The sequence below is a fragment of the Lutra lutra genome, chromosome 13, assembly GCF_902655055.1.
Source record: "Lutra lutra chromosome 13, mLutLut1.2, whole genome shotgun sequence".
In the NCBI taxonomy this organism is placed as follows: domain Eukaryota; kingdom Metazoa; phylum Chordata; class Mammalia; order Carnivora; family Mustelidae; genus Lutra; species Lutra lutra.
Window position 1 is genome coordinate 26,738,900 of NC_062290.1, and position 26,911 is coordinate 26,765,810.

Here is a 26,911-nt window from a genome sequence, read left to right on the forward strand (position 1 = left end):
TTACTAATGCAGCGTGAAAGACATTGCCGTGATGAGACTCAGCAATGACCCGTCATCCTGGTTTCTCACTCCAGCAACCTTGCCAAAGAAAGCTTTAGGGAGTCTCGCCAGAGGAATAGCTAAAGCAAGATAGCAGTTCTGCCCCAGGTGTCTGTGGGCTAGTGGGCAGACCAGATGCCCAGAGGCAAGTCATTTAAAGCTCAGCTTTGCAGCAGGGAAGTAGAGCTCTTTCCCTGTCAGCCTATCTCCTGACCACACCTGGCTGAAGGAGAGAGACCTTGCGCTGGGACCCCAGACTCTGCCCTCCCTGTGTGATTTCCAGGAGAGGACACAGGATCCTGCTGGGAAACCACGCGGTGGAGGGTAGCCAGCCCTGGATTCCGAGTCAGAGAACTAGGGCTCTATTCTAGGTCAGCAACTGCTATCATTGGCAGTTCTTTAAATACCAAAACTGTCATGAAAATCATGGTATTATATGGAAGAGAAAACAGAAAGAAATTCAGAGTAGAGAAGAGGTCGAGAGAGAGAGAGAGAGAGAGAGAGTACCAGACAATAGCCTGTCTCCTACCCAGGGTGTGCCAGATGACAGCTGGTGCTTTGTGATCTGACTGATTTTCTAGTGCCCCTACTGATTAACCCCCTTCTTCTATGTGGCTCTTTCCAGGCTGGGGAGCCCAGTTTTGCCCACGTGTAGAATCCACGGGGACTTTGTCCACATTCAGTCCAGCAATTAGTAGCTCATATCTATCTGTATCCCTGACTCTATCTGGCTGTAAAGGTGAGAGTGTGTGCACAGGGAGAGGCTCAAACAGTTGCAGGAAGCCAACTAAGGATGAAGTTTCTATCAGATGTGGACCTGTGATTGATCCTAGTATAGGATTCACAGAGAAGAAGTAGCACCGGCAGGGTGGGTGTAGGGCAGCCAGGTGCCAGGTTTTAGGCTTGGACACTATGGTGAGCAAGTCCAGTGAATCGTAGGAAAGTAACCCAGGGGCAAAACTAGTGTCTAAGATGCAAGGAAGTCTCCAGTCCAGGCTAGGGGTCAAGAGAAAGCATCTTAAAGAGGATGGACCCAGAAATGAGGAGTTTTATACATAGATGTCCCCAAATCCTATCAAGTAGGAATCGGCTACAAAAATATTTATCCTGCGGGATAGGGTCCCAAGGACTGAGCTTGTGTTTAGAGGCACAGATCCACATATCTCTGGAAGCCTGAGGGACAAGTAAGGCAACCAGAGTGATAACTAGAATGGAGATCAAGCAGAATCCCTGTGCAAGAAAAAGGACTGTGTGGAGAGGCTCCAGTGCTGTGAGCTGGGGGTTCATGGTGGCCAGCTGCCTGCCACCCCTGGGGCAGGAGGCAAATAAGAGGTACTTTAGGCATAAGGTGGGGGTTGGGTGGTCAGCAAAGGGACACCAAATCAGCCTGACATGGAGGTTGATTCTATACTCAACAAAGCAATTTGGGGAAGGGGGTCGAGGAAAACTGAGGCTGCTTAGATAATGATGGGTCTGAAAATGTGGGCAGGGAAATTTGGATCCAGCCCTAATGGAATGGCAGAAAGAAAGGAAAGATACAAGGGTCTTGCTGCCTAATCCCCTTCTTGGGGCACATAGCTGTCAGGCACTGCTTCAGATGCTCTTGACTTTGTCTGTCTTTGGGACCACTGGCTGTCTGTTCTACTCCAGCTCCTGTGTGGTTTCCCAACTTGCCACACAGCACCTCCATCTTGCCCACGTTGTGTACCTCAAACATAATGGCCTAGTGCCTGCCTGTTGATGCTAAGGTACGAAACTCTGTTAGACTCCCTCTGATGCCCGTGTCTGCTTGACTGGGAAGGGCAGAGAAGCCAACACCCATTGCTGGCGTCCTTGAGCAACAGGGGAAAGGCAACTGTAGAAAAGCTATTCCCCATTCTTCTCTTTAGTCAGACTCTCCTGAGATCCAGTACTTCCTGTAGGCTCCAGGAAGGAGCCTGTGAGCAAGATGTCCGTCACATGGAGCTTCCTGAGAAAATAGAAGACTTGTCCTCAGGCTCTGCTGCACAGAGAAAACCTCCCACTTGCCACCATTCTTATTTCTTAGAATTTGATTTAAGGTGAATCCATTCCAGAAAGAGAAGGAATTTGCTACTGGAAACACCTCATTTATACATGATACCACCACGGTGTTACTTGCCATGGTTCTGTTATCCAGACTCACATAGTGTCATTTTAGTGAAGCCCCAGCACGTGGAAGTTTGCCCCAAAGTGACCCTCATCTGTAGTGGAAGTTGTCAGTCCCTTTTCTTGAAACTCCAAACAGCCTTGCCTTTCTTTTAGCCAAAGAAACTCTTCCCTCTCGTATTCTGATCTTTTCAGTCTATCTTCCACACGCTTTTCTTAAGTGCCTCCAGGGGACCCTCTTCATGGTTCACATAAGAAAACCCAGCCATTTAAGGGGTGCCTGGGTGGCTCAGTGGGTTAAGCCTCTGCCTTTGGCTCAGGTCATGATCCCAGGGTCCTGGGATCGAGCCCCACATTGGGCTTTCTGCTCAGCAGGGAGCCTGCTCCCCGCCCCCCCGCCCACCGACTGCCTCTCTGCCTACTTGTGACCTTTTTCTCTCTCTCTCTGCCAAATAAATAAATAAAATCTTCAAAAAAAAAAAAGAAAGAAAGAAAACCCAGACATTTATATGTGTCCAATAGACAGGGTTGACCACCCAGAAATGAAGTCCATTTTAGCCTTTTGTTTTTTTCCCCTCTTTAACTGAACACCCTTCTGATCACCCAACTTCTACAACTGCCCAAGCCTATAGAAGACTATCAGAATGGTTATTAGACATTCACTATTCTCAGTTGTGAACCATCCCCATCAGGAAGCTGGAAAAGCTCTTTTCTACGGCCTTTTAAGAGTCTATCCTTAGTCTATCCTTAAAATCATCCTAATATCTTTAGCTGTGGTACAGCCAACATTATCGGCCCATTAAGACATAAATCATAAGAATTAAAGATTCTTCTCATTAATATCCTTTACTTCTTCCTCATCTTTCTTTATCCCAGCTCAGCACCATGGCTATCCTGATATGCCCAACATCCTTGTAATCCTCCTGGCAAGTGTAGCTATCAAGTTCCCAAAATTAAAACAAAAAAAGTTTTTGAACTCCTATGTGGAAGAAACAGCATGTACATTCCACAGTAAACTTAATTTTATCTTGGTCAGAAGGGTTGGGTCCCACATTCTCTTGGCCTCCTTCCCAAGCCCTCACTATGTCCCCATTTCCAAGACTCCTGAGGAGCACCGTTCTCTGTTTCCTGTTGAGAGGGGACTTCTGGCCACACTGACTTTCTCCCCGGGGTATGGGCACACAGGCTACCCCATGCCGGAGTCCATCCAGCTGTTTTCTCTGTCCCTTTCCTCCAAGCCACACTCCTGCACCTGCTTCTCAGCTTCTAGGTTTCTACAGATCAGTGTCCATTGTCCCATGAATGCCAGGGGATCACCGTGAGGATCGGATAGGACTGGCAACCTCCTTTCCTGAACTTTTGAATGGCATGGATGGAAACCATGTGATGGAGCCTTGGTCACTGCCACAGCCCATGTCCTCAATGCAATACTTAAAAACAACAACAACAACAACAACAACAACAACAACAGACTTTATGTTTTAGAGGAACTTTAGGTTCACAGCATAACTGAGCAGAAAGTAGAGAATTCCCACATACTCCCTAGGATCCCCCCCATGCACAGCCTATCCACTATCATATCCCATCAGAATGGTACATTTGTTCCAATCATGAGCCTACGTTGATGCATTATCACCCAAAGTCCATAGCTTACCTAAGGGCTCACTCTTGGTGATGTGTATTGGTAAGTGTGTAATAACATGTAGCCACCGTTACAATACAGAGTAGCTCCATGTCCCAGAAATCCTCTCGGCTGTGTCCGCTCATCCTTCCTTCCCCTGAGCCACTTGCGATCTAGACTCTCAATCTTTTATTACGTCCATAGTTTTGCTTTTTCCAGACTGTCATACAGGTGGAGTCATATAGCATGTAACCTTTACGGGCTGGCTTCTGTCACCCACTAATATACATTTAAAGTTCCTCCATGTCTTTTTATGGCTTGGTGGCTTGTTTCTTTATAATGCTGAATAATGTTCCGAGGCCTGGATGGACCACAGGTGGTTTACCCATTCACCTACTGAAGGACATCTTCAAGTCACTTTCGAGTTTTGGCAGTTATGCATACATCTGTGAACATCCAGATGCAGTTTCTCGTGTGGACATGTTTTCAACTCATTTGCGAAATACCAAACACCACAATTGCTGGATCATATGGGAAGAGCATGTTCCGTTTTGTCAGAAACCACTGAACTGCATTCCTACATAGCTGTACCATTCTGCATCCCCTCCAGCAATGAAGGAGTGGTCCTGTTGCTCCACATCTGTGCCAACATTTGGTGTTGTCAGCATTACAGATTTTCACCATCCTACTAGGTATGGAGTGGTATGCATCACAACGCTTTTGAGGCCAGCAGTGAGAGCATCTTGGATAGCGGTGCCTGGGTGGCTCAGTGGGCTAAGCATCTACCTTCAACTCAGGTCATGATCCTGGGGTCCTGGGATGGAGCCCTGGGTCAGGCTTCTAGCTCAGTGGGGAGCCTGCTTCTCTAGCTCTCTCTTCCACTCCCTGCCCTACTCCTACTCTCTCTCTCCCAAATAAAAAATAAACTCTTTTAAAAAAGAGAGCATCTTGGATAGATTCCAAGACTTTCTGTTCACTTTCATCTATGAAACCAGTTGCATCCAGTTTGTCCTGTCCTACTAACAGATTCAAAGCTACTCCATCCGGCATCACAGGCTAGCCTTCTCCCTTCTCGTCTTATCTCCAGTTCCTACAAGGTTAGGGTGTGAGAGGAGGGATTGAGGATAGAGGGCAACCTCTCTTTACACCTCTGTTGTCATCCTCTGCTTTACCATCACTGCTTCTCTGATAACACTTCCAGCGGTCAGGTGTCACCCAGGGCACAGCCAGGGTACAGACCAGAAGTCTCAAACATAGATACTCTCCATTGTTCCCACTGACTCCTGAGACGCCCACACATCTTTGCCCTCCTTGGTGCTGGAGGAGTAGGTTCTCCTGCTGCCCCTTTCAGCTCTACTGTCTTTCCCCTTTTCCTTTGTCATGCACACAGTCTGCTGCCCAAACAGAGGCCCAAATGCAGAATGAGGTCTCAGTCCTCCCTTCCTAAGGCACCTCCAGTCTTTATGAGGAATTCTCTTGAAGTCCTTTCCTTGAGTTCAGGCTAAGGATGGGGAGAGCAGAGAGAAGAGAAAGGAAGGAGGTGACCCCTCTTCAGGAACTTTCCAATGGCCCCCAGGCCAATGGTCCTACTGCTCTTGCTCACTCCCTTCCCCCATTTTCTCCCCCCATAGACCAAAGAGGAAAGGGACCTGGGGTCGTGGTGGTTATTGTAGGGCATGTTCTCTTATTAGAGCAAGACTCTAATCCTGCTATGAGATGTGGTGCTGGGGCACCCAAATCTCTTTTTCCCTCAGCTTAAGGCCCAAGTTTTAAATCAGAAGGACACCTGGAAAAGTTCCCTGGGGATCTTAATATAAGACATCAGAGGTATAGAGAGAAGGGGACGTCATAGCCACCCCCATCTGAGCATTCAAGCAGTTAATGACCTATTGGCCATTAACGTCAAAAAGCAATTATACCTTAGGCCACAATTCACCTTCACCTTTTCTTGACCTGCCCTTGGTGATGAGCAGCCAAGCATTATTTCCCTGGTGACACCACCTCATCCCTTGAACATGGTGTCAGACCACATCTTAGCCCCTTTCCCTTCAAGGAAATAGACTCCTCCCCCCTACCCACTGCCCAGCTCCCAGTTTTCCTGACCAGGACTTGGGTGATATAAATGCAAAGCAAGCCTGATTGTAATTTCTGAAGACCCCAAGAGGATAACTATCAAAATGAGGCCAGTTCTGATTGGCTGAGTTTTCATTAGTAGAAATCGTTAAGAGTCTGACCCGTGAGGCTCCACGGTTCATGTCTGGTGTGAGCCTCAGATGTATGGGTGTGCAGGGCTTCCCACATGCTATTAGTTGCCTTTGTCTCTCCACTGTGCTTTACTTTATAAAGATCACTCTGGGTTCCTCTTCTGCTGAACCTAATTTTTTCCTCCAGGGTAACCACTTTTTCCGCTTTACAATAATGATGCAACTTCAGTGATTTAATTTAGAGAAACAATGAAGTGACCATTAAAGTGTTTAGCAAATGGGCAAAAAGCTTTCCACACGTTTCTCAAAAAAATCTAGGTTCTTGTCTTCTGGAAGTTTTACCAAGTATGGACCATAAAGAAGTAGCTACCTGGACATACACTTTGTTGTTGTTGTTGTTGTTATTTGACCCATTCCAGCATTAAATTTCATTCAAATCTAGTTACAGTGAAAGGAAAAGGTAAAATCTGGTCCCTGGAGCAAAGAGGTGGTTCATTCTGTGAGTTGCTCCTGTGGGGCAGAAGCAGCAGGGACAGGCTACGGAGACGGTGGAGTTTGGGGGGACAGGGTTAGGCTGTCTTCAGGTGATGCCCTCAACATGAGGCAGGCCAGGCTAGAATGAGAGGAGTTCAGGTAGGTTCCCAGCTAAGCTGGGGCAGCTCTTGAGGGTGGGGCCCAACACTCAGAGGAGGCTTTGGTGAAAGCGTGCGATGGCGTAAGACTATGAGCAGGGGTGGAGACAAGTGGGGCAGGGTGTTCAGGGTGTATTTTGCAGTCAGAGGTGAAGAAACCCGGTGATGACTTGAATGCAGAGGACAAAGGGAAATAAGAAATCCACGATGACTCTTAGGTTTTTAGCTTTGAACAAAATTAGTGGTGTTTCGTGGGGATGGTGGTGCATTTAGGGGGATTCAGATGATGGCGAGAAGAACACGGGTCCAAAGTGGGGTGGGGAATCTGAGGACATTGAACCCTTGGAGAAGCAGAGGACACGGCAGCATTGGAAAGGGGCAGATCGCTTAAAAGTTCCTCAAGTTGGGAATCACCTCTGTCTTTCCTGCAGTCTTGAGTTAATTTGCAGTGGCTTGTTGGTTCTGTATAAACCTTGCCCTTCTCTGGAGTGTTCTTGTCTTCATCTCGAAAGACAAATCTGGGCTGGAGGGAATTGTTTTCTCCGAGTCTTCGTTCATAGAGTAGATAGTAGTGCTTAAAGAACTTTATATGTTTCACGAAGCTATTTTTGTAAGTGGATTCAAGTAGATATTAACCAGTAAATACAGTATTCTAAATGCCAATGATCTGTCCCTAAATAAATGTTCTGGTACCCAAAAAAGCATGTAATATCTGGGGAGAGAGACCTTGGGAGGGAATTTTGAGGAAAAAAATGGTTGTAGGGGTTGATGAAGAGATAGAGGCGGGAAGGGAGATGCACAAAGAATGCTAAGGGACCATCATTAAGGAGTTCAGGTTTATGAAATCTTTTCTCTTCTCCCCGGGATACCCCAGGGCATCCTTCTTCCTTAAAGGAAATCCAGGTTGTTTCAGGAGTCAAAGGTGCCTCGGCAGTGATGTGACCATATGGCTGGTGGAATATTGGGGAAATATTCAGGAAAAAGAAGATAATATAGAGGCGCGCCCTGCTCACGTATTGACAGAGACAAACGTGCAGGGGCCATCAGCATCCGTCTTAAGGCTGAATGTCAAGGGGGCTATAACTAAGCATCTTAGAGATTCCAAGCTCTGAAAAACTCAGGAATGCGTCTGTGCTACTGAAGAGCATAGAAGTAATAGGGCCCCTCTACTACCTCATCCCCCTTGCACTGAAAGAAAGGTGTGGGAGATCCACATAGTCCGACCTTACTTCCATTCCTAAATCCAAGTGGTAGTGCAATTAGGTCCTTGTCAAGCTCTCTGGATCAGAAAAGAAGGGATTTCCTCATGAACGGGGCTCAGGGAAAGTGACTAATGAGTTCTGCAGGTGGCTTACAAAGCTGGCCATGCCACCAGGTGGGTTAGGGCAAGCGGTGCAAACTTAGAGCAAAAGTGAAAGAGAAAGAGGCAAGCTCAGTGGATTTGAAATATCTGTCTTCCATTGCCAGCTCAGACCCTGACTCTGACTATGGTCTTGGGTTCCTATGTCTTAGTTTCCCTGCTCAGTAAATGGTATTGGTAGCTAGGGCATAGACTATGTGTTTATCTTAAAATAGTATTAAGTGGCTTGCCTTAAAATACTATCTGGATGTAGCATATTATTTAGATATAAAAGTAAAGATATTAATATGGTTACAGATAGGGATAACACAGACACATGCGTGCATGCGGGCACACGCGCGCATGCGCATACACACATACACACACACCCAAGATGCCCAGATAAACAGTCCACCTCTTTTCCTACACTCACCTTCTTGCCACAGTCACTCCTAACACACTGGACCCTTTATTTTTCAAGCATTTCAAGGCTTTTCCTACCTCAGGGCCTTTGCACTTCCTGACCCCAATGCCTGGAATGCACTTCTTCCTGATGTTTGCGTGTCTTGTTATTCTGATTACTGCTCAGTTATCACCTGCTCAGAAGAGTGTTTGATGAACTTTTCTATTTAAATTAGTTTGCCTCTCTATCCTTTGCATCTATTTACTTCCTTTTCTCCACAGTATTTATCACCACCTGACTTCATGATGCATACACATCTGTTTATGTCCCACTAAAATGAAAGCTTCATGAGAACATGGAACTGGTTCACATCCATATCCCCAGGGTCTAGGACAATGCCCAGAATACTGAAGGCAGCTCAAAAATAATTCTGCTGAGTGAGTGAATGATACCAAGACAAGCAAATGATTATCAATTCAACAGTTAAAAAAGTTAATCTAAACTCTGAGCAATGAGGGTTTGAGAATCCAAATAATGTTATAATAGATTGCTTAAAATTATCCGCCTTGCTGGAAGTGGATAGCCCCTTGAGGGATGGGGGTGTGGCTTTTAGTTGAACTTCAGTTGTTAGTACACTGTTCATGATCAAGGGTTGTGGAGTTGGGGTGGGAGGTGAGAGGCAGAGGGCAGGTTGTAAGGAGGCAGTGGGAATGCTGAGGGGAAGTTGGGGAGCTGCAGACGCCCTTTCTTTAATTCCCCTCTGCCGCGTTGTTCTCTCCAGCTGGCGAGAGTGAACAGGTATGGTGCCACACCAAAGTCACTCGAGGACAAGCCTCTCCCACCTTCAAGCAATATTCTTCCTGTGGGAGGCTTCCCTGGGAAAATTCCAGTTGGACCAAAGGGTAGCATCCGTAAGTGGGGTCGCTTCAGAGAATGAAGTTGGGGTGGCCAAGAGGGCATCCCAAGGGACAAGCAAAGGAAAGGGAACCCATGGGACAGGGCACTCAGCCCTTCCATTCTCTCTGACTTTCCGCAGCACCCACACTCTCTCCTCTACCAATGGGTCACTTCTGCCCCATTAATCTTCAGCTTCCACAGCTTTTCTTGGTAACTTGTCCCATATGTTTCTTACTCTGTGTACTGCATATGTCTGTTCCATTCCTTATTTACAGTTTAAATTAGAAACGGGTGTTGCTCTCTAAAGCAAATCAGCTACTGTCTATGTTTTCCTTTTCCCCTCTGGATACCCCCCTCAACTCCAAGGGGTCTGTGCTGACAACACTGAGTGGGGCTGACAGGAAGCTGCTCTTTTGGCCTTAGCCCCTGGTTCTCTTTTCATATTTATCCCATACTGTAGTGTCTGGCTGCCAGGGCCATTCCCTGAGGCAGCCAGATGCAATCCTCTCATTTGACAAATATCTGTTGAGCCTCCAAGCACAGAAGAGGGCACCCTTCATGAAACATGGAGTCTAGAGGCCGAGGTTAGATCGCAAACACGTAGCCACACAAACAAGCACATCGTTACAGCAGATCGGTGCTGAGGGGAAAGTAAGTCATGCTACCTGATAGTTTCACTTGCTTTTGATGTCTAAGAATATGGTATTCAAGTCCCAGGGGACAAGTGTAAGTCAGGAAAAACTCAAGAAGCTGTATGTGTGAAAGATCTGAGGCAAGAGAGTGCTAAGGATGCTTAAGAAAGAGGGAAGACCAAAGTGGATGGGTCATTGTGAGGAAGGGGGTCAAGCACTTGGAGCAGACTGGGGGAAAGAGACACTGAGACCAACAGGGGTTCTAGCAGTCACTTTAATGTCTTTTCATTTTATCCTAAGGGCAATGGGAAGTCATTAAAAAATTTATAGCAGAAAACGAAACGGTTTGATACGACTAAAACTCTAAGACTATTACTCGGCTAGTGCGCAGACGGCAGATCAGAAGGAAGGTGGGCAGACTGGATGGACTAGTTAGCAGGCAGTCTCAGTGGCCCAGGGAGAAGACAGTGGGACCAAGAGCCGGGAGATCAAAATGGAGGTAGAAAGAAGTGGAAGGTCCTTGGGAAGACTTTTTTTTTTTTAAGATTTATTTAGTAGAGAGAGAGTATGTGTGCATGAGCAGCAGGGGAAGGGGACAGAGGGAAAGGGAGAGAGAGAATTTCAAGCAGACACCATGCTGAGCTCGGAGTCCAGTGTGGGGGGGCTTGACCCCAGACCCCGGGATCATGACCTGAACTGAAATCAAGAACCAGACGCTTAACCGACTGAGCCACCCAGGCACCTCTGCAGGACATCTTAGAGTATCCCACCAGCCCTTGACTGCATACTTTGGGGTTTCCCATAAGTGAGAAAAATGAATGCCCTCCGTGGGTAAGCCACTGTCTCAGGGACACGCAGTCGCAGGAAATCCCTACCTGAGGTGCCCTCTTCACTCTTGCATTGGCTTGGTTTATAGTTCAACGCAGCTCACTGAAGTAATGTGTGTGAAGTTCATGGCCATGACTTGCTCACGGTAGGCCTGCAACAAATAGTAGCTAGATGTTAAATGTCATCCACAAAGCTGAACACAACTCCGCCATCACAGCGTCTTTGGGGCTCTGCCGCCAACTTCTTCTGAGAAGCTTCAGGGAGGATCAGCTCATCAGTCCTCTTTGAAAACTCCCCATCTTGCTATTTCCCAGTCATCTCCCTCCTGTGATCCTTTGGACAGGTGACAAGTGCTCAGCCATCTAAATATACACGCCCTAGTGGAAGGGAGCGGAAAGCATCAGTAGATTAAGCTGTTGGCCAGACTGCACCAGTATCATGAAGCATAACCAGTTGTTCACATTCCCACCGTGGCGTCAGTCCTCAGCCTGGAATTGTGGTTACAGAACAAGCTCCAGAGGGCAAGGACGCTCATCCAATGTTGTTTCCCCACAATGGACATGGCACTAGCCAAATACAGATTTGTTGAAATATACTCTGAGAAAGGTACATGAAAAGAAGCAAGATTAATGAGGAATCGCATGTGGGTTGGGTGTTACTACTTACACCGTGCTTTGTGTCAACAGCCTTGCTGAGCCTCCCAGATGTGATGCAGTAAGTAGAGTCATCTCTATTCCATAAAGGAAAAACTGATGGCTTTATGGGAGGCCAATGACTTACCAAAGTCATGCAAATGGAGAGTCGTGCAAGCACCAGAATAGAGCTCTGGGCTTCTGGTACAGGTCGCCATGTTGGATGACTCCAGGAGGGGGCATTTATGCAGGCCAGAGAGTGAAGGGTGCCCCTCAGGAATGGGCAGTAGTGGGCAGGGCTGTACAGAATCCTCACACAGACTTGTTACATTGGGCTTATAGGTTTTATTCCTATTGCAATGCAAAAGAGAGACTCTAAGACATAAAGTAATTTATGGTCATCTAGTTAGAAAGTGGCTAAGCTAAAACAGGAAACCAGGTCTGTTGACTCCCAAACCTGTGTTCATTCTGTTGCTTTGTGGGTCTCCAGTGTGGACTTGCCGTCTTGTGTTTCTGCACCAATGCCTCTTAACCAGGAGTCTGGGTAGCCTTTGAACACAGGATGTTGTGTTAAGACCAGAAACCCATGAAGCCACAAAATGAACATGGCCCATATTTCCAAAGCACCAATTTTCATAAATGATTTGGAGACAAATCATTGCTTTTGTGTAACGCATTGTGGAGTCTAATGCATCAATTACATCAGATGTTAAAGATGAAACATAGAACTTTGAAGAAATTCCACACTTGCCATCAGCACCTTGGGCTGGTGACCCACAGACATGGTCCCACTTATTCCCCTGCACCCCTGATCATTTACTTCTTTCTGTGTTTTGGGGTGCTTTGGTGGAAAGTTTGAGAAGCACCCGGTGACGCCACACTGGTTTCCCATAACACTGAGCTGCCGCTATCATTGGACAGGAAAGAAAGCTCCAGTTCTCATAATATGTGCACTTTCTATGGGTATATTTTGTCCGTGGGTATGTCTGGAGAGATGGGAGATTGACGAATTTTAAATGTAAGCTAATTAAAGCTAAATGAAAGGCAATGTCTTTAACACAGAGCCTTGCAAAGAATAGGTAACTGAGAGTTAATTTTATATATATATATATATACATATATATATTTACATATATATGGACAATATATATAGTACATACAAAGTACACTCTGTGCATACAATATATTTTATATATGTACTATATATTGTACGTATAATATATATATTTTATATACGTACAATATATATTTATATATTTTTAATATGTACTATATATATTGTACATACTAAATATATTGTACATATATATGTACAATATATATATAAAATTAACTCTTGGTTACCTATTCTGTGCAAGGCTCTGTGTTAAAGACATTGCCTTTCATTTAGCTTTAATTAGCTTACATTTAAAACTCATCAGTACATATATATGTACGTATATATGTCCATATATATATTATTTCTTAGGTCTCATGATCATTGTAAGAACCACAAATCTTTTGTAACCAAGGTCACAATCTCTATGCATTACATGTATCACAGACATTGCAGAAAAGGACCATAATGATGCCCAGGTAGGCATTCAGAGCTCCCTGGAGGAAGCAACTTTCTCATTATAGTTACATTCCCTTGGACACAAGACATCAGTTTCACTAACAGAATGAATGTCTGCAGCTGGGAGGAAAGAAGACTTTATTCATCTGAAACTGGCTCTGGTGTATTAAGTCTTCATCTCAGGCTAATGGTACATGTTGGCAAGGTCTTCAGTGTTAACTAACAGGCTGGGTTTAATGGGGGGACAGATGGATGGTGTCCACCCAGAAACCTGATCTCTCCATTTACTGGACTTGATGGACCCAGAGCATCAGGAACCACCGTAATCACTGCTGATGATGGGAGTGCTCCTTCTATTACAGAGAAGCTTTTTGTGTTTTGTTTTCCTATTCTGTTGACAAATCACTGATTTCTTCCTTTGTAAAAGCTAGCTGGAATAGCAGCTTTTTGGAATTATTTCCATAGAAATTATTTCATGTTGGAATTTTGGTGCCTAACCAACACACTGAAACCACCTTAATGTAGACAATGACACGAGCATACATTGGTCCTGCTTTTTTCTGACTGCCTTTGCTCAGGGCATGTCGATCCCTGGTGGCTTTTCACCATGAAAGGATGCAGTGATTTGTCTCAAATGTTAAAAGAGTCAGATGGTCTCATGGGTTTACCCATAATGCTTAGGAGGTCATAAAAGACTCAGGAACACTGAACACTTAAAAATGGCAGCTTGATGAAATGTCTACGATTGGAGTGTACAACACTCCAGCCAACTTGCTGTATTAGTGCTTTCCAAAGTGTCATCCTCCCCTTGATCCCCTCAGGAAACTTCCCATCCAGGTTGATAAGAGTTATCGGGATGAGGCTGGGGGCAGCAATCAGAGGCAGGGGGACACGTGCTACTACTTCTAGTTTCACTCAATGATTAAGATGAAATCTGTGTTTCTAGATCCGAATGTGATTCTTAAACGTCGACGCAACTGTAGTTTTATGCTTTACTGAGAGATGACTTAATTTGCTTCTGATTAGAGCCAGATGTAAAATAAGATGAAGCTACGGTCACTCCTGAGACTGGGCTCTTTGTTCTTTGAATTGTATATAGTGCACAAGCAAGAGACAACAGGACCCATGAGGGATGTTGCTTACGGCGACACGGAGTCCGGGAAGCCCTCTGCCTTTATCTACACATCACTAGGGAGTCCTGAGTCTGCCTGCTCTCCCTTAGCCACCTCCCAGGGAACCCCAGGTGGAGGAGGGGATAGAGAAATAGGGTTTGGATTGAGATTGCCCTAAGGTTTGCACTGGAAATGAACTGAATCTTCTGTGGGACAACAGCAGTTTAAACTGTTTGATAAGCTTTAGAATTAGTTGGTAATAATCAAGAGTTAACCCAGGAGGGAAAGGAACAATGGGGTCAAATCTTCAGTTGGGGACGTGAAGATGCTGACCACAGAATTGCATTCTGGGCCAGAATTACACAGCTCCTAGTACATAGAGCTATTCTTGCTTCCCCAGAATGTACTGGAGCCAGAAGGGGGAATGTTGGCAAGGAGAGTATTATGAACTAAATGTCTGTGTTCCCCCAACCCCCCAAATTCATATGTTGAGGCCCTAGCCCCCAGTGTGAGGATATTTGGAGATGGAGCCTGTAAAGAAGTAATTAAGGTTAAATGAGGTCATGGGATGAAGTCTTGATCCAATAGGATTGGTATTCTTATAAAAAGAGACATTGGAGGATCACTTTCTCTCTGCACACATACAAGCTCTGTTTAGAAAGGGAGCTCCCAGCAGAAACTGAACTCACTGGAACCTTGATCTTGGACTTCTAGCCTCCAGAAATGTAAGAAAATAAATGTTGTCTTAGCCACCCAATCTATGGTATTTTGTTATGACACCCCAAGCAGTCTAATGCAGAGAGACTTTCCTAGCTCTGAACCTGACTCCATGTCAGACTTGAGACAGAATGGGAAGGGTGCCATGAATTTGAGAGCTAGGTCCTCTGTAGACTTTACCATGACTTAGCTGTGTTGCCTTGGGTAGATCACTTTAATTCTGGGCCTGGATGGATATTCCTCAGCTCTTAAGTTGGGATAAAAGATCATGTCTAACTAATCCCACAGGATTACTGGAGAAGGAAGAATCAAAAACTTAGCATAACAAGACAACAGTTAGTATTGTTTGCACATTTACTATATACTGGGCACTATTCTAATAAATTGATTGATTGATTGATTGATTGATTTTAAAGTCAGGTTTACTGAGATATAATATAGTAAAATTCACCTCCTCTAGTGTAAAATTCTGAGTCTGGGCAAACACAATCACTTAACTGCCACCATAACGGAGTTGTGGGACATTGCCATCATCCCCCAAAATTCTTTTGTGTCCCCATAAAGTAAGCCCCCTCCAACCAATTCCTATTCCCTGACAAACATGGGTTCTCTAGACCTATAATTTTGCCTTTTCAAGAAAGTCATATAAATGGCATCACACAATGGCACCACAGAGCTTTTCTAATATGAAAATTTAATCTTTAATTGATCAGTTGATTAATTGATTTAATTTAATCAATTAATCCATTTATTTTAATGGATTCATTAAATCAATTAATCACATAATAATTTAAGTGATTAAACAACTGATCATTTCATCTTCATAAACATATTTTGGGGTAGGTACAATAATGATAAGATGAATAGATATGAAATGATAAGAAAAAGCAAAAACGTATTGGATAAACATGAAGTGTTATTGTTATTTTCATCATTTTTATTACTATTTCATGGTAGAAAAAGCAAAATCAATTTACAGTGGAAATTTTATATTCAATTTGCCTTATCTACTAACCTAGAATCCAAGTTTCCAGAGAGAGCAATTTTAGCTATGTCCTTTGCCTTTAAAACATGATCATTTGCCTTATTCTGACAGCAGAGATTTAGTTGTGGGGAAAAAAAGTATTTGCAAAAATATGGTTACCATAGAAACAATGTCCACAATAGCCAAACTATGGAAAGAATCTAGATGTCCATCAACAGATGAATGGATAAAGAAGATGTGGTGTGTGTATATACACACACACACACACACACACACACACACACACACAGTGGAATACTATGCAGCCATCAAAAAAACCCCAAATCTTGCCATTTGCAACGATGTGGATGGAACTAGGGGGTATTATGCTAAGTGAAATAAGTCATTTAGAGAAAGACAATTATCATATGATCTCTCTGATATGAGAAATTTAAGAGGCAGGGCGGGGGGCTGTGGGGAAGTAAGGGGGAAAAAATGAAACAATATGGGACCAGGGAGGGACACAAATCATAAGAGACTCTTAATCTCAGGAAACAAACTGAGGGTTGCTAGGTGGTAGTGGGGGAGGGATAGGGTGGCTGGGTTATGGACACTGGGGAAGGTATGTTCTATGGTGAGTGCAGTGAATTGTGTAAGACTGAGCATTCACAGACCTGTACCGCTGAAGCAAATAATACATCATATGTTAATTTAAAAAATATATGGTTAGCAATAGGGTCCAGCACATCCTCTCTTTGACTAATTCAAAAATACTTGGCTTGAAGTTACTACTTCATAATCCTTATGTCTATGACCACATTGGTAATGGAAAAAGATACTGAGAGATTTCAGAGCTATGAATAACAGTGGTTTCCAGCGTAGCAATAATCAGTTCCCACTGTAAAGGAGATGATGATCAGGCTGTCAACAGAGCTCTGCTTGACTCAGCCTGATCTGGGTTCATTTTGGGTTTCTAGGCAGAGTAGGAAGGGCTGAATTTCTTCCCATGAAGTATCCCCTGGTTCAGTAGCCACACGCCATGGAAGCATCCCATCACTCTTCATAATAGAAGGATTATGATCTTCCTGAATGTGGTCATGGAGTGCCCACAGTCTAACCACAATAGTTCCATGTTCTCCAAGGAGAATATTTTGCATAAATTGTTTCTATCTCCTTTTTTAAGCTTCATATTACAGATGCAATACATGACAAATAAGTAAATAAAGTCCAGCTATTTCTTAAAATTTACAGCTTTCATGAATTTTTAAGGAACAGGTCAGGAGAATCTGCTGAAGCAAAGCAGTTGGGTATAGGGTATGACAAGAAGGTCTAGGAGCCTCTTCAATATTTCATGTGCCCCAAAGCCTCTGATACTAATCATCTCTTAATGGGACTTGCCCTTTGGCCCGTGTGTTTCTAAGGGAGTAAAATGTTTGGCCTCCAAACAAGTTATCACTCACTCATTGACTAAACACCACAAGCTGAAAGTGGCCTCCCAGGCATCATTGGTCTTTGCTAGTTGAGCGTATAAGGTCCCAGATTAGCATTACTCACCTTTATTTTTTTTTAAAGATTTTATTTATTTATTTGACAGACAGAGATCACAAGTAGGCAGAGAGGCAGGCAGAGAGAGAGAGGGAAATGCAGGCTCCCTGATGAGCAGAGAGCCCGATGCGGGGCTCGATCCCAGGACCCTGAGACCATGATCTGAGCCGAAGGCAGAGGCTTAACCCACTGAGCCACCCAGGCGCCCCCCATTACTCACCTTTAAATCACCAGTGGTTTCAAAGCTACCTAAGCATTTGCTTCAGATCTGGAGATAGGCTCCAGCCTCCCATTGTGCATCTCCCATTATGCCTCTCCCCTAAACACGGAAGGGAAACCAGACATCATGGCGGCCAGAGAATAAGTTGAGGAGGAGTCAGCCATGATCATTAGGGGGAGATGAAAGAATTGAATAAGATGAAATGCAACATGGGATTTTGGAATGGAATTGGAGAGTGATATTTGAGAGGAAATTCAAGGAAAGGGAGCAGGAATGGACCTGGAAGTGACCACACTGAGCAGTATAGAGGCAATAGGAGAAGTGAAAGGAAGGGAAGGGAAGTGGGGAAGGGTTAGAAAAGATGATGAGGGAACAAGGAGGATGGTAGATGCATTGTGTGTTCATTCCAGTGGAAGGAGGAGAGCTAAGCTTGTCACCTCCTCTCTCATCTCCCAGCACACCAGGAAGAGATTGTGCCTTCCTCATTAACTTGTACCAGCAATAAAGATGTTTTGTATATTTGTAAAAATGAGAAAGAGCCTAGCTTGGCTTGTGGTGTGAAGAGTGGTTTCAACGTGGCAAGCACCAAGAGTTCCCTAATCCTAATTTTCCGATGTGGAAAAATAAAACATATTGTTTGTTAGGCCAAGGGGAAATTTTCACAATTTACAACCTTATGACCAAAGAGTGTGTACCCAAAGAGTGCTCCTTTGGTAAGAAATATAGTTGAACTCATTGGATGTGTCCAATTTGACTTAAACATAGTACAGTCATTGATTACTAACACAAGACAATTTTACCCATGGTCTTTTAATATTTTCTTCAGGATTTATTGTCTTAAACACTTTTCACACAGGTATATTTAAAGGATGCTCAGGTATAGGTATTTTAACTAGAGCACAGTGGTTATTTTTTATTAATCTGATCATTCTATACATGTCACCATCAAAATTATGAGGTGTCAGGGAAACAAACACTAAGAGATAACTGAACAGTCCTTTTCTTGATATGCTTTAAAAACAAGATCCATTATTTTCCATAATTTCATCTATTTTAGACACTATGGAATTCCTTTTTGACCATAGGCCTCAGATTCGCTTTGCTGACTTAAGCAAGTTGCCATGATAAAAGTCCAAGATGGTCATCAGTCCTCCTGTTTTCACTCTTTAATGCTCTTCTTTTTAAAAAAAAGATTTATGTATTTATTTTAGAGAGAGAGGGGGAGGGAAAGAGAGAGAGCAAGTGGGGGCAGGGTCAGAGGGCAAAAATCTCAATCAGACTCCCCATTGAGCACGAAGTCTCACCCAGGGTTCCATCCCAGGATTCATGAGATCATGACCTGAGCTGAAACCAAGTGTCAGACACTCAACTGACTGAGCCACCCAGGTGCCCCACTTTAACTTTCTTCTTTAGTTTGTCCTTTTTCTCCAGCTTCAGAGGATGTGAGATGCTGATCACAAGATGTAGAAAAATAATCCTCCATCTTGTGCATTATGACATCATTCTAGACTTCCTCCCAAGATCAAATAGTTTCAGGTCAGTACCATAGACTGCCCCGTCTACTGCACAGATAGCAAATCAAGAAAGGAACAGGATTCCCCACACAACTCAGGGAGCTCTCAGACTCCATGTGGACTCCAGAATTTTTGGCTGAATTCTAAGAAGTTATGAATTTCACTAAACAGTTCTTATTTGTCACACCGAATAAGTGAGCCAGTTTCCATCCGTTTAATTTAAGGTGGTTTTGACATGAGTTCAGGGAGTTACTGGAGGTTAGATAGGAGGGTAGTGAACACTGATCTCTTTGAAAGAACATTTGAGAATTCCTCTCCAAATATCAGCACTCATAAGAAGGCCACTCGAAGACATTATATGCTTACCAACCAACCCCCTCATGCCCGGCCAGACATGATGAGATGCAGCCATCTTTCTTGAGGCATGTGATCTGTTAGCAGAAGAAAGAGAAGAAAGGGATGCTTGCCATGTTGCCAGAGCTGTACTGAGGGGCACCAGACTGTCTTTGGGCAACTCACTGAGCTGCAGCAGGACTGAGTGTTCCTTGAAATGGTGCAATTTGAGCTCATCTTCAGGAGCTCTTTGGGGAGTGGGTAGAAAGGAAAAGGGATCAAACTACCAAGAGGCATGAGTAGGTTTGGCCTGGGCAAAGCACCTCACGATGGGCCCTGGGGGCTGAACACAGGGAATACTGATTCTCTGCATTAGAGATCGCAGAAGCCAGACACTCAGAACGACCCATGGGAACAAGTACAAGAATTCCAGGGGGCAGCCATTATTGAGTGCACTGACATAAGCTCCTTCAACTCTCTCAGATTTGGGTGCATTATTTGCAACATGAAAGCAAACCAATGTCTACCCTTGAGTGTAACTACTGGGTTCGAGTGGAAATTCTTTGAGTGGAGATTCTTTGGAAAGGTGAACGACTCTGTGCTGGTGGACGATGATGGTGGCCAAGTGGTGGTGAGCGATTACAGAACCACAGGGTTTTGTGCTGACAATAATCCAGAGCTGGTCTAACCTGTCCACATTTTACCAGGAAGCCAGACCTGAAGTGACTCAGCCAAGCTAGTTAATGGCACAGCAGGAACCAGGTCCCCAGGGTCTTGGGTTGAAGAAAATAAAAAATCTCAAGTCTAAATCAGCTTCCCGGCGACATGGGTTTCCCATCTGGCTTCAGTTCAGTCCGGTGAGTTTAGCACAGAGCAGGGGCCTGATCCCTGGAGGGCCCCACCCCACCCCTTGGCAGGTCCGATGCTCGAAGCAGCCTCTCTGAGTCCCCGTGTCATACTTGGGATGGCATTCCATCTCACAGATATTGAAACCAGGGTGTGAGGGCAAGTTGCCAGGTGGCACACTGCAAAACAAATGCCTCGTTGTGTTTGCGGCCGCGCCGTATGTGGCTTTGTGAAGTCCAAAAGCCATCCAGTCGCTGTGACTGGAATGTGACAGTAATTTGTAACAACGGTGACTCTATTCCCCCCGCCCCCTTGGTCTACTTTTGTGACATGCTCCAAAATCCTGAGAAAGGTCTGCAAAAGAAATGTTCAGAAATGTTCTAAATGGGTTTGGAAAACTTGTGAACCCTATCTGAACTTTTATTAGGTTCTCCCACCACTCACCCGTTTGACATCAGAACAAGGAAAGCATTATTTATAACAGCGTGTGTGAAATCCCAGAAGGGACTCTTGAAAGAATTAACGTGAAAAATGTGTCCCAAAGAGACTGCAAGCATAAAACAAATGATCAGATGGGAAAACATGTAAATCAAAAAGTGGGATATTTTTTTCCTCTTTTAGAGGAGCTTTTTCTCTGGCCATTTCCAACATCGGACAGAGAAACTGGGCGAATCCGGGCTATCATCAGAGCACCTGTCCCTGCAGAGCGAGGCACAGAGGGGAATTGTGTGCACTGGCTCTTCCTAATGTCTCCAGAATTGAGGAGATAAGATAGTAAAGGTTACAGGGAAGGAAAAGACACCTTGAATGCATCAGTGCATTGGAATTTACAAAGCACTTTCCCAAACTTTTGACTGTTTGAGTGTTTACCTCACCATAACCCCGGGAGGTATAAAATGTTACCCATATTTCATAGTTGGAGCAACTAGGACACAGAGCGGTTTAGCAACTAGTCCTTGACTAAAAGTCCTGGAGCCCGGCTTCCAACATCACGAACTGTGTTGCCTGTGGTGTTACCGGTGTGTGTGCGCGGGAATATGGAAAGCATGGCATCTTGTTAGGTTAGCACATCCCACAGTGGGATTTTAGCCGTCTGATTCTAGATGTATGGAAGCGATTTTCTGTCTCTCTCCCTCTCCCCACAAACACACATGCAAATTAGTTAATTCACTAAGTTAAACAAAATCAAATCTGTTTTTTTCCGCCAAACTCCCAAGATACCTTAAGACTCTGTGTATCATGACTGCACAGAAGTGAGGCAACTTACAGGTTATAGGGTTTTTGGCGGCCTGATCTAGAAACCTCTGTGGGGAGCTGGCTCTTAATCTTTTGAGGGCCCAGTATCCAAAAGACTACCATGTGTTTGCCCATAAGGTCCTAGTTCTCTTTTTACCCCACACAGACCAACTATATATTGATCATAAATCTGGATTCTAATTGAAATATTCCCATAAAGTCAATAAGTATGTCTTTTCCACTAAAAACCTGCACAGAGACCTCTCACTCCACGGGACTCTGCACTGTGTAGCTCCCCGCACTCAGGACAAGTCTTCTCCTTGGTGCAGGTCTGTGGGTCACCAGCACCTGAAAGGAGCTTTCCTCCTTGGTGTCCTGAGTCCTTGGCAGTGTCTAGAAACATGGGGAACCCCTTGTGTATTGGCACACATTTCCTTTCCCAAAGTTCTGGGTCTGTGGGGCTCCAGGGTCATGAGCCGGGCAGTTCCTCAGTGGGGCCAGCAGCACCAACATGGCGTCCTTTCCGGTTCATCGCTGCCTATGCCACACAGGTTCTGTTTTGAATATCATCCCTGATGGGAAGTATTGACATCACCTTCAGGCATGTCCAGGCAGCTCCATGAAGGAAATCTGTGCCCATGGAAGCCTGTCGGCCCATCGCTGTATGGTGAGAAGTGAGTGATGAAATTGAAAGCTGATGGAAGGCCACCCACTTCTACTTAGTGTCAGAGCTGTGGGTGTGTTCAAAGTGAACAGTAAACATATGAGGGCACCTTACCCCGACCCAGGAATTTGTGTCCCTACTTGTCAGATTTAGAGTCCTTATACAGAGAATGGAGAAAAAACCCACAGAACATTCTCCTCCTTCGACACTCAAGATCTCTTTGAGGCTAAGAGGGTTGTTGGAAATTGCCAAGCATATTAAACAGACCTGACACTCTCAGCTCCTTGGGCTCAGGAGTTAGGGAGCATTTTTCAGGCACTGTTCGTCTCTTTCTTTCCTTTAATGAGACAGAAATGGACACCGACCATTGTAATCGGGCAGAAACTCGATGTGGCATCTGTCCGAGAACATGGGGCTGACCGTCGGGTCTCACGCCTGTGTTTCTGTGTGCTCACCTGCTGCCCGGGCATCAGGCAGCATGTTTGAACTGGTAGTGCTGCGTTTTCCAGCCTGAAAACCAGGACCCACCACCAGTTTGCTCATGGTTTTAACATCAGACAGCCCCAGTGGGCTACAAACTGAAACGTGAAATTCTTAACTTTTCTCCAGAGAGTCAGAAATCCTAAACAAACTGTCCTTATCAAATGAAGTACCCTATGCCTGTGGTAATGCTCTTGCCATCTAATGCCTCAGCTGTGCTGTTTTCACTAAAATGGACTTTCCCCAAACTGTATCTATTTATTTTTAGAAACAAACTCAATTGTAGTTAAGAGACAAGTCCTAAGCTCGGGGTCTAAAGACTTGAATGCTTTATGTCCATAACCACCTAAGTCTCAGTTGCTTCGTCTGTGAAATGGGACTAATCTGACCCTGACCATGGCTGGATTGTGGGAGGGCATTTGAGGCTACACTGTGCACTCATCCTAAGACCTGAAAGTGGAAGGAAGCTCTTGCCTTGCCAAGAAAGTAGAGTCACTTGGTGGGTCATTCTGGACACAGTTTCCTGTTGTTTCCTGGTCAACGTGATCTTGTTAATTAGAAGACTGAGTCACCTTTATACCAGGAAGCGTGTGTGTGTGTGTGTGTGTGTGTTATCCAGGATGAACACCTGCCCCAACATCATCTCTGCCCTATCTAGTTACCAGAAACATAAAATAGTAAAAAATATTAAAAAAAAATACTTTGACCATTCTTCACCCTGTTTCTCTGTTGCTTTTTTCTTATAAAGAAATTGTATTTCCCTCATGTTTTATAAATGATTAAAATAAACAAATACAAATAAAAGAAGGACAAAAGTGTCTCCCATTTGTATTCTACCTTTCTCCCACCTGATGAGGGGAACTTGGTTTTCGGGTGACTGATGCCTCCTTTCTCCCCCTTCTCCACCAGGTCGGTGGCCACACAATGCTGCCCATTCGCTGGATGCCTCCAGAGAGCATCATGTACAGGAAGTTCACCACAGAAAGTGATGTCTGGAGCCTGGGCGTCGTGTTGTGGGAGATCTTCACATACGGCAAACAGCCCTGGTACCAGCTGTCCAACAACGAGGTGCGCATTGGGCTGGGCAAGACCCCCGAGGGCTGAGGTCCAGAGGCCAGGAGACAGACGAAGCTGTGTGGCTTTGTGGGCAGCAGCAGCTCCCACATGGCCTCTCAGGACCTACACGTCATGGGCAGAGTCTAGTCACTCTCTGAGTTTAAAAGTTCTAGAGAAAGAAAAGCAGTGTTTGCTCACATACCTGGGACTCTGTGCTGCTCATCTGGTAAATTCGTAGCAGGTGTGGCACCCCCGTGCCTTCAGAGGTCAGCTAGGTTTTTTGGTAGTATTCCAATAAGGTTTTAGGCTTGGTTTTGTTTTGTTTTGGTTTGGTTTGGATTTTTTACACATTTCACTAGAACATTCTTGTGTTTTATTTCCCTATTTCAATTCTTTTGCAACCGTTGTCTCTACTTGAGGCACAGCTTCTGGGTCAGGCACCTCACATCCTCTTCAGGCCCACATCTGTCTTCTATCCCAACTCCACTCACTTCCACAGCTCGAGCGAGGTCCCCTTGTCAGTCAGCACCCTGACGTGAAAGTTCCAGGCTCCATCTCAGGCCCGTAAGACTGAAACACATTGGAATTCCTGAGTGAGGTAGCATCCCACAGACAGAAAGCATTTCTCCACCAGGTCGGTGACCTCAGTGTGCCCAGAAAAAGCGATCTAAACCAATGAAATTAACCATGATTAACCAACTATAATAATTTTCTCTTCCTTCAAAAAATAAAAAAGCAAATGCTGAATGGGTTTCTTTAGAGCAGCCTTTCCCTTGCATAGACATCTGTGTTATTGGCTTTGTTTTTCCTCTCGTCTGACGCTGTCTTCGATCTCCATCCCGTCCAGGTGATAGAATGCATTACTCAGGGCCGAGTCTTGCAGCGACCTAGAACGTGCCCCCAGGAGGTCTACGAGTTGATGCTGGGGTGCTGGCAGCGAGAGCCCCATATGAGGAAGAACATCAAGGGCATCCACACCCTCCTTCAGAACTTGGCCAAGGCATCTCCAGTCTACCTAGATATTCTAGGCTAGGGCCCTTTCCCCCAGACCGATCCTTCCCAATGCACCTCCTCAGATGGGCCGAGAGGATGAACGTCGTTTAACTGCCGCTGGATGCCATCAATCTGCTGTTCTTCACTCCGACAGTATTAACAACAAAGACACGGAGAGGCTTTCCAAGGGAAGCCATGTGCACTTCTCCATCCATAGACACAGTATGGACTACTTTTTGGCATTGTCTCTTTCTCTCTTTCCACCTCCCTTGGTTTCTTCCCTGGTTTTTGTTTGTTTTTTTGGGTTTTGGGGTTTTTTTTTTTTTTGGTCTTTTTTTTTTCTTTTTTGGTCTTCCTCGCTTCATAGCCCCTACCCTTTCTTTTGAATCAATCTGGCTTCTGCATTCCTATTAACTCTGCATAGACAAAGGCCTTAACAACCCTGATTTGTTATATCAGCAGACACTCTAGTTTGCCCACCACAACTAACAATGCCTTGTTGTATTCCTGCCTTTGATGTGGATGAAAAAAGGGAAAACAAATATTTGACTTAAACTTTGTCACTTCTGCTGTACAGACATCGAGAGTTTCTATGGATTCACTTCTATTTATTTATTATTATTACTGTTCTTATTGTTTTTGGATGGCTTAAGCCTGTGTATGAAACAGGAAAACTTGTGTTTAATCTGGGAAGCCTTTATCTATGGGAGATTAAAACCAGAGAGAAAGAAGATTTATTACAAACCACAGTATGGGAGGAACAAAGACAACCATTGGGATCAGCTGGCGTCAGTCCCTACTTAGGAAAAACCCAGCGACTGTTAGCTGGGAGGAATGTATTCGGCACCTTCCCCTGAGGAGCTTTCTGAGGAGTACAAAGACTGTTGAACTCTGTGCCATGGACTATTCTTTTCCCATCACCAGAAACACTAGGGTGTAGTCAAAAGAAAAGATGGTTTCCATGAGACGCAAGATGGCGCATCACATGCCCAGACAGTCTTGTCTTTGCAGGTCATGGTAATAGCCCTGGTTTGTTTTTCCAGGTGTTGTCGGCTGAACCTTTGTCGAGTTTAGCTGAAAATGGGTGAATTCTTGTCCAGAGATCGTTTCAGGGTCAGGTGGGAAAGCCAAAGACTTGGAAAAGATAAGACAAGTTATAAATTCAGAGGCATTATATTGAACTTTTCAGATAGCAGTTCCCTCCGACCCCTCCCCTCCACCCCACCTGTCCTTTAAACTGTGCAAGCAAAATTGTGCATGGTCTTCGTCGATTAATACCTTGTGTGCAGAAACTACTGCTCCAGACGTCGTGCCCCTGATATGTAGAGCAGATCCATAAAGAGATATAACTTATATAATTAGGGGAAGCTAATGGAGCTCATTAGCTGAGTATCAATGTCTCTGCGTCGTACGACGGTGATGGGTTTTAGCGGAGATGGACCCTGAAGCCTGGATGTCCTTATCCACGTGGAACGGACTGTGGAACTGTGGGAAGGGCAGACTCAGTCCCCGCGGGAAAAGAAACCTCACCCTGGGGGCATCACTTACATTGATGTTCAGTGTGCACAGGCTGAGACCTTGCTCTGGGCTCTGGTTGGGAGAGTGGTTTCATTCCCAGTGTACTCCATTGTCAGTATGCTGTTTTGGTTTTTTTCACTCCATTAAAAGACGTAAAAATTAAAAAAAAAAAAAATTAGGCATAGCATGCCAAGGGGAAGCTATGCCCAGACCAAGCTTTGGAGGTGTGCTTCTGGGTCTAGTGATGAGTTTTGCGAAAAGAGGTTGTAAATTTAAATAGAAATTTACAGTTATTTGGATGATCGGTTTTAACAAGAAAGAAAAATATTTCTGTTCCTCAAGAAAACTTGCTACCCTCTGTGAGGGGACTTTTGTTAACTTGACATCTTTATAACACAAGCCAGATTGAAAGTGAGTGATTTTAATTCATCTTAGGACATTTTATTTCGTATTTGTTTCTGAAGGTGCAATTGCTCTGTTTCAGTTTTGCTTGCGCCCTTAATTCCTGGAGCACCTTATTTTCCATTTATAGGCTTTTGAGAGCCCGTTCTCAAAAAATCAAAAGTGTCGATTAACAGACAACAAAAGGAAACCCAGTAGCATCAGCAGTCAAGTGAAGGGGGTTGGACAAGATAATCCCTACAGTCCCTTCAAGTTCCACGCTGGTGTAGGAGACACGGGAGTTGAGCTGATCGTTCTCTTTGTCGGTGAAAAAAAAACCCTCCAGAATGCACATAACAATATAACGAAAGCCATATCTCCATGGTATATGCCTGCACAAACCTATCGTATTAAGGACCACGG

The 26,911-nt window shown here is 44.6% G+C and overlaps 1 protein-coding gene across 1 annotated transcript in view; it reads left to right on the plus strand.

Annotated features, from left to right (window-relative positions):
- The window catches only part of NTRK2 (neurotrophic receptor tyrosine kinase 2), a 323,213-nt gene extending 298,320 nt beyond the window's left edge, over positions 1–24,893 (plus strand). Inside the window, exons 16-17 of the mRNA XM_047700252.1 lie at positions 23,450–23,608; positions 24,444–24,893. Coding sequence (XP_047556208.1) covers positions 23,450–23,608; positions 24,444–24,629 — 345 coding nt within the window. The 3' untranslated portion in view covers positions 24,630–24,893. The remainder of the gene's footprint in view (positions 1–23,449; positions 23,609–24,443) is intronic.
- Positions 24,894–26,911: the final 2,018 nt, after the last annotated feature.